At 49.9% G+C, this 8,476-nt stretch overlaps 1 protein-coding gene across 1 annotated transcript in view; it reads right to left on the reverse strand.

The window, feature by feature from the left end:
• The window catches only part of LOC119430457 (phosphodiesterase 4D interacting protein), a gene marked incomplete in the record, with an annotated part of 68,222 nt that overhangs the window by 19,081 nt on the left and 40,665 nt on the right, over positions 1-8,476 (reverse strand). The window contains 9 exon segments of the mRNA XM_037697869.1: positions 468-894; positions 1,388-1,504; positions 1,586-1,754; positions 1,830-1,995; positions 2,071-2,195; positions 2,763-2,830; positions 6,691-6,844; positions 7,457-7,699; positions 7,775-7,969. Of these exon segments, the coding sequence (XP_037553797.1) occupies positions 468-894; positions 1,388-1,504; positions 1,586-1,754; positions 1,830-1,995; positions 2,071-2,195; positions 2,763-2,830; positions 6,691-6,844; positions 7,457-7,699; positions 7,775-7,969 (1,664 nt within the window).

Consider the following 8,476-nt stretch of genomic DNA (forward strand, 5'->3'; position numbering starts at 1 on the left):
GCAAATGACAGTTGGAACAGGAAGCTGATAACAATGGGAACAGGAAGTTGATGACAATTGGAACAGGAAGCTGATGACAGTCGGAACAGGAAGCTCATGAACAGGAAGCAAATGACAGTTGGAAAAGGAAGCTGATAACAATGGGAACAGGAAGTTGATGACATTTGGAACAGGAAGCTGATGACAGTCGGAACAGGAAGCCGATGACAGTCGGAACAGGAAGCTCATGAACAGGAAGCTGATAACAATGGGAACAGGAAATTGATGACAATTGGAACAGGAAGCTGATGCATTGCGTTCTTCTCGTGGGTTGACAGATTTTCTACAGGAACTAAAAAAAATGTTTCCACGCTTTGAGAAACGTCAGCAGAAAAGAAATCTAACCGTTTAAATTCTACAACGTTCAGAAAGTTTCTCTGAATGAATCAAAAGACAGATGTTTACCCAGAATGCACTTGGTGACTCACCCCGGCCACGTGGCAGAGTGTCCATCCTCCATCTTCTGTCCACCTTTCCTCAGCTGGTCCTCCAGTGCGTCCACCCGGGACGTGAGCTCCTGAAGGTCCTTGTCCGGGCGAGGGTGATGGGGGGACGAGGACACTCCTCCGTCTGAGGACTGCCAGCCCTCGTCCTCCTCCGTCCCACTCTGTGGGGTCTGGAAGGACCAGTTGACCTTACGGGGGGCGAGGCCGGAACCGTAGCGGAGGCTGTTCTGCAGCCCGCGGATCACCGCCTGAGAGCGGGACAGCTTCGAGCGCAGGTCCTCCACCAGGCGCTGCAGGGACGAGACCTCGTCCCTGAAACCAGAGCCCTGTGTGGGGGTCTTGGTGGAGATGCTGGACCACCACTGGGACCCACAGTCCAGAGAGAGACACATCTCCAGGTCATCGAACTCTGGAACATCCAGCAGATCTCCATAAGCACCAACATTTAGCTCTCATCACAAACATCAGCCGAAGCCTCGGCTTCAGCTGAGCTCTCAGAGCTCCCACCCTCTGGTTCAGCAGTTATTTTGCTAACAGACAGACACCTTGGACATGGGCAGAAACACTAACAGCTTGAACCTTGCAGATGTTTTGACCCAAGGGCAGCAGCCGGGTCATGAAAACAGTACCGATGGCTGTTCAGGTGTTTTTGTCTGCTTCTGTGCGCTCGTTTGTCTGTTAGCAAAATATCTCACGAACCACTGGACAGATTTTATTGAAGCTCATGGAATGTGTCGCTACAAGCCAAACCACGAGGGTTAAAGGACATGATGAAAGACAAAAACCAGCAGGACTCTGAGTCTGCCGACACTGTGGGGTGGTAGTAGCTGAGAGTCGTCCCAACTCACTCTGAGAGCAAACAGGTCAGAGAACGGTTCAAAGACGTCCCGGGTCCGACCCACCTGGACTGCTGGTTCCATCCCGCTCAGCTTCGTTCTCACTACGGCCGCTGGTCTCGTAGCCCAGGTCCTGCAGGTCCACCTGGACCTGTTTGCTGTCCTGCTGCACGGCTGTCTCTGCTGCGGAGACACACGGGAGGACGGTTAGTGAGGACGGTTAGTGGACGTCATGAGGACAAGCGTGAGGAAGGGTGGACTCACTCAGGAGGTCTCTGTAGTCCTGCAGCTGCTCAGCCTGGACCAGAACCGTGGCCTCGGACACCATGAGCCTCTCCTTCAGGTCTCTGCTCTGCTGCTGCAGACGGCGCGTCTCGTCGGGCGCAGAGGGACGCTGCAGACTGTCCCTCAGCTGGTTAGCAGGGTCCTGGTTCTGACAGAGGACAGGTTCTGATGGGTTCGTGTTTTAGAACTACAGAACCAATAAAAAACGTTCCACTCCTCCCACCTGTGAGGAGGTGCTGAGGAGATGCTGACTCTCCCCTCTGTTGGACTTCAGCTCCTTTTTGTCCTCACCGCTCCGATCTTTGACCTGAGACAGAGACACGTTTCCGTCCCAGGCGTCCCACGACTCACAGCTCTCCTCCTCCTCACCTCCCAGCATGCCCTGCAGCCTGAAGACAGACGTCCTTTAGACACAGAAGACGACAGATTTGGACATGAAAGATGGACGTCCAACCAGCTGGTACCTCATGGGGGACAGAGACGGGAACCCAGAAGTCTCCAGCTGCATCTTCAGTTCTGTCTCCACTTCCTGTTTCTGCTCCACCAGCGGCTGGACCCCCGGCAGGCCCGGTCCAACGACGTGCCCGTCCTGTAGGAGTTCAGAAAGTGTCAAATTTAATTCTAAGACGGCGGGGACACATGTTGACGTCCACTCTACGGTTGCATCTGTCTTTAAATCCAGAGTTTACGTTTCGTCTCATCAGCTTCGTTTTATTTGAGAATATCTGTGTTCAGCATTTTAGGCCACACCCCCGTCCCGGTTAATTCAAGCTTTGGTGTCTCTGGGCCCTGAGACAACTGGGACAGAGACACAGTGGTCCCCGGCATTAAAAGAACCCTGGAACCCTTCATGTGTGGACCCCAGCCAGAACTGGGGCCATCTTCTCAGGACCACGGCTCGTTTAAAACGGACTGAGGTGTAACGGAGATGTTCTGACGGGTCTGGTCAGACGGGTCCAAATCTGAGGTTCCGTTTGGAAACCATGGACACCTGCTATCAGCTCGCAGTGCAAAAGCTTGCCTCTCTGATGGTATAGGGGTGCATTAGGGCTGCCTCATTTCAGAGGTCTGTAAACAAACTCTTCTTCTACAGTTAGTCCAACAAAATGTCTTCACGTCCTGCGTCTGCCTCTGAGCAGGGGGACGGGAATCGTACCTGCGCATCCGCGTCACCTTCATGGACCCTTCTCAGCTCTTCGTCCTCCTCATCCTCGGAGCTCAGACCTGCAGGAGGAGACGCGTGCGTTAGACAAACAAAATCCTTGAACTGGATTAGTTTCTGTTCGTGAGCGTCACGTCAGTTTTTACTTTTTCATTTTCAGTTTAATTTGAAGCAAAACGTCAAAATAATTGTTTTGAGATTCATTCTTTTATTTTGAACAACTAAATGAATATTACAGATAATAAAACTTGACTCGAACATTTAATCTGAGGTTATAATCTGCAGCTCAGAATCAGATTTGCGTTTTAAACGTTAGATCTGATCATTTTATCTGTAAAACCAGCAACTCCCTGATGAATAATCTGCCCAACAACCGTCTTTAATCAGCGTCTCTCGTTAGTTTACGTTGAATTATTAGGGGTTATAATCTGAATTATTAATTTCTGATGGATTTAAACTGCTTCAGGTTCCAACTGTTTGATCTTTAAAGTTTTCCACTCCGTCAGATTAAATTCGTTTTTTTTTTCTGTTTCAGTTCCATGAATTCTTAGAGCTCGGTGGATTTTATGAATTAAAAAAAGAAGTTCCTAGATTTTATTTCTGCAGCTGAAAGATAAAAAACGTGGACGAGTTTCTGCAGAGTCCGATCGTTGATTGAACCTCAGATCCAGGAGGAACGATGCAGGTCCCGTCCTGGTCGTGGAACACTGGACCAGCTCTTTACCCTCACTAGGGGCCTCGAGGGGTCATGGGAGTTTGCCCGTCCAGTCTACATGTTCCGTGGACTTGGAGAAGACATTCGACTGTGTTCCTCGGGGTACAGTGGGGGGGTGGGGGGGTGCTCCGTGAGTATGGGATTAGAGGCCTGTTGTTACGGGGTGTTCGGTCCCTGTACAAACGGTGTGAGTTTGGTTCTCATGGCCGGCAGGAAGTCGGACCTTTCAGGGTGGGGGCTGGACTCAACCAGAGCTGCTCGTTGTCATGGATTCTGTTCAGAACTTTTATGGACAGAATGTCTCGGTGCAGCCGGGGGGCGGAGTCCAGTTCAGTGGCCTCAGGATTCACCTCTGCTCTTTGCAGATGATGTGGTCCTGTTGGCGTCATCGTGTCGTGATCTCCAGCTCTCACTGGAGCGGTTCTCAGCAGAGTGTGAAGCGGCTGGGAGGAGAACCAGCACCTCCAGACCTGAGGCCGTGGTCCTCAACCAGAAAAAGGTGGCTTGTTCTCTTCAGGTCGAGGGTGAGGTTCTGCCTCAAGTGGAGTTCAAGTATCTCAGGGTTTTGTTCATGAGTGAGGGACTGACAGATGGATTGGTGCAGCATCTGCAGTATTGTGGACTCTGTGCCGGTCCATTGTGGTGAAGAGGGAGCTGAGCTGTAAGGCAAAGCTCTCCGTTTACTGGTTGGTCTACGTTCCTCCCCTCACCTCTGGTCATGAACTCTGGTAAGGATGCTCCCTGGGCGCCTCCCTAGGGAGGTGCTTCAGGCATGTTGGACTGGGAGGAGACCCTGGGGACGACCCAGGACATACTGGAGAGACTACGTCTCTCTGCTGGCCTGGGAACATCTTGGAGTCCTCCCAGAGGAACTAGAAGAGGCTGTGGAGAGAGAGATCTGGACCTCCCTGATCCAGATGCTGCCCCCGAGACCTGAGTCCAGAACAAGAGGAATATGGATGGATGGATGGATGGGTGGATGGATGGATGGGTGGATGGATGGGTGGATGGATGGATGGATGGATGGATGGATGGATGGATGGATGGATGCAGTTTCTGCAGAAAGCTCTTTGGTCTCCTGCAGATGAAGAAGTTTTCACACTCACTGCGTTCCTCACTTTAATGTTTTCAGACATCAAAGCATCAGTTTCACAGAAAACAGGAAATTAAACAATTTGATATTTTTCACACAAACATGTCGTTCAACAAAAACACGTGAAGAACATTCAACAGTTTAAAAGTTAACGACTGAAACGCTACAGAAGCTTCGTTAAGCAGATTCAGTGCATTTTGAGCAGAAAGCTGTAAAAACACGACAACCGTGTTAAAAACATAAAAACAAAATGTTTACTTTATTGTTTGGGCTCTAAACATCTGGAGATCAAACAAGTTACAGAAAAACATCTTTTATGTTTTAATTTGAGCCTTTTTCTTTTTTTCTGTTTCTTTTTCTGAAACGTTTGATTCTTTTCCACTTCCTGGAGACAGAAAACTGAATTCTCTTCGGTCCCGGCAGCTTCCTGCTGGGACACTGGTCCAACCGGGTCGTTCAGTCAGAACTGGACCTGATCTCTCAGCTGAAACCTCCACCCCTGACCTAAAACTGAGCCTGGACCAGGTCAGAGCTGATGGGGAGATCCAAACCCACCATGAAAGACCTGATCCAGGTACTGACCCACCTGTGCCGGTCCTGAAACTGGTTCCTCAGAGATCCATCCGTCAACCAAGGACAGAACCTCCTGGAGGGAAGTGGTCGTTCAACCTCAGACTTGATGGAATCCTCAAAACCCCTCCAGGTCCAAACAACCAACAGTACGACGGCCGCGCCCGGCACAAGAACCAGGTCCGACCCCTTACACAGAACTGATCCCCAGAGGTGAGACCCCGAGTCTCCCCTCAGCCTGGAAGATGGCCGACACTTGAAAGACTAAAGGCTGAACGTCTTTCAGTCATCTCTGCAACATCAGGCTCCGCCCACTGATCCACCTCTACTGAGGACTTGAACCCGTCAGGTTCAGGTCTTAATGAACAGATGGACTCCTCGTCCGAGGAGGACTCTGCGACCCGGGTTAGGGCCTCGGCTCTGGTTTCTGTGCCTCTTCACTAAAAAAAGATGGTGCACGAACGTTCAACTTCTGACTCCACCGACCCACGACGCACTTGGACACGCCCGGTACCTTCGGGTCGGAGGTCATAACTGAGCACAGCAGGACTTAGAAGAACCTCCAGATGTTTCCTGGACCAACCAGAGTCCATCTGGTTCGTCTTTGGGAACTTTACTTCTGTGCAGAAGAGGTGGGCTGTGACCAGTCTTGCAGCCCTGGCAGCACCGTCCTCAGCTGATCCGAGTCAAGAATCACCGGCAGGTACCGACCCGTTACGCTCGCAGGTTCAGTCCAGAACTGTGGGCCAGGGTCTCGCTGCTGCGAGTCTCCAAAATGTCTCGGGGGTTCAGTTCCTCTGGTGAGGCGTAGGTTTGTTGCTCGAACTTTAAACGAGCTGAACAAAAGTAACGAGACGAACTTTCTCTAAAACAGAACCGTCACGAGCGTCGGGAGTTCAGAGAGAGGAGTCCGAAGGACTGAAGCTGCCGACAGAAGACGTGAAGGAGCAGAGTCCAAACCTGAACACGAAATCCTCCAGGTGGACCAGAGGTCACTTCCTGTCTTATAAACTTTAGGTTTTCTGCTCCGTTTGATTTATTTCATTCTGATTTACAGTGAACTCCTTCAGGCCCGGTCCAAACTGGATCAAAAACATTTTATTTTGTTCTTGTTTGCTCCACCCACGCCCCCAACAGGACCGCTGTAGTACCACACTGCTCCACCAGAGGGCGACAGTTAAACCTCATTAATTTTACTGCTGCGGATGTTTTTGCACATTTTAAACATTTTTTAAATCATATTTTGTGAAGTTTGATTAAAATTTTGCAGATTTTTTTTGTGCATCTGTCAATCATCCCACCAGGTGGTCTGTTTCTGAAGAAGGCGTGGCCTCGTCAGTCAGGGTTGGGGGTTAAGGTGGAGTCACATGGTCCGGTTGGTCCACGTGGGTTAGTTTTCACTCAGAACCAGCCGTGCATTAAATGCAGGATTAGTACAAACACCACCACCGCAGCGAGTCCGTCCGATTGGACCCCAGAACCACCGTCTCCCCGGTGCTGCAGGAGGAGTTACAGACACCGCCCCGTGCTCCTCTGATGCCCACCTCCGAACTCGGGCTGCCGGTCCCGGCTCGGTACCAGGTCACCGGCTGCGAGGGCATCCTGCTGGACCAGAACCTCCTTCAGCTCCTGGACCTCCTGGGTGAGCCGCTCTACCAGCGGGAGGTCCGCCGGGTCGGCCAGCTGCCTCTGGAGATCCTGCAGGTCAACAAAGACAGCAAGACCCAAACACTCAGACGGGTTTGATTAGAACAGAACACGAGACCCGAGTGACCCGAACTGAAAGAAAAGAAATGTTTTTAATAAACAGGAAGTCTTTTTTTTTTTTATCGAGTTTTTAAAATCAAGAAAATACGACGAGCTTTAGCTTAAACTGTAATAATTTAAATGAAGACTGAGCTGCTCTAAGCTCCGCCTCCCCCTTCTGCTGCCAGAGAAGGCGGGAATCACCATGACGACCGGTGACTCAGCAGTTTTCTTTTCTTATTTAAAATATTTTCTAGTTCTGCATTTTAAAAGTTTCCAAATGATCCGTAGTTTGTTGAAATTTGCTGATTCATCAGCAGCTAGCAACAAGCTACTTTTCTTTATGAACTTGTTTTATTTTTTTCAGATGTTTTAAAACAGTTTTTATTAGTTTGGAATGATGTCATCGCCTCTATTTATTTAATCTCTAATCGCTACACAATGACACCAAACACTATATGAAGGGATTTCCCGGCGCTACAGCAGTCTGACATTTTGAAATTTAAATTGTGAAACCAACACAAAGTTCTAACTGAAGGGAGTTCTCGTTCGGTTCTCACTGACCCGGATCAGCTCCTCCTTCATGTCCAGACTCCTGCTGAGGGAGTCCAGCTGGGCGGCCCGACTCCAGCTCAGGTCCTGGTTCTCCTTCTCCCTCCTCAGCGCCAAACGCAGCTCCTCCTGCAGCACCTGCAGCTCCACGGTCAGCTCTGGACCCGATCCAGAACCTGAGCTCAGCTGTCTGCGAAGCTCCTGGAGCCTGGACGTCTGTTCAGCCAGAACCTCCCCAAACCGGCTCGCCGAGTCCTGGGGGGACACCATGGACTCTTTATCAGTGTAAAACTGGTCTGACGGGTCTTTGGTTCCGATCCTCTACTCTACCTGAAGGTACTGATCCCTGCAGCTGATGGTTCTGAGCAGATCCTGGATCTGCTCCTCATGCTCCCGGGCCTGACGAGTCCGGTCAGCCAACACTTCCTGGAAGAGGCGGTCTTTAAGCTGGAGGCGGAGCTTCAGCTCCTCCAGAACCTGGCCTGGAGCAGAACTGACCTGAGCCAGCAGGGAGCAGCGCAGGTCCTGCAGCCGACAGGAAAACAACCGTCAAAATAAAACCAGAGAACAAATGTTTGTTTGTTTGTTTGTTTGTTTGTAAATAAGACTTAAATCTACACAGCCCTGTGCAAAAGTCTTAATCCAACCCTGGTTTCTTTAACTTTTGTTTTGAAAGAACCGGACTTCCTTAAACCGTTCTGGTGAGTCCTGAAGGACGAAGATTCTCACAGGTTCTGGTTCTGGTCTTTGATGGATCTCTTCCCTTCAGGTTCTGGTTTTATTCTGGAAAGTTGTTTTTAAACCTGACACGTTTTTAAATCTCCACTTTTCTTTCAGAAAAACTGCACAAGATTTCAGAATAAATCGTTTAAATAAAATATAAAATGAAAATAAAAATAATTTTAGGTTCAAATAGTCCAACTGGACCTGGAACCAGAGCTGGACTAGAGGAAGCTGCAAATGTCTTCCTGTGACTCTGAGCCGTGTGCTTTTATTTTGAAATGTGACAGGATGTTGCTGTGTTTTTGGACC

Source organism: Nematolebias whitei, chromosome 3 (assembly GCF_014905685.2).
Source record: "Nematolebias whitei isolate Nwh7 chromosome 3, NemWhi1, whole genome shotgun sequence".
In the NCBI taxonomy this organism is placed as follows: Eukaryota; Metazoa; Chordata; class Actinopteri; order Cyprinodontiformes; family Rivulidae; genus Nematolebias; species Nematolebias whitei.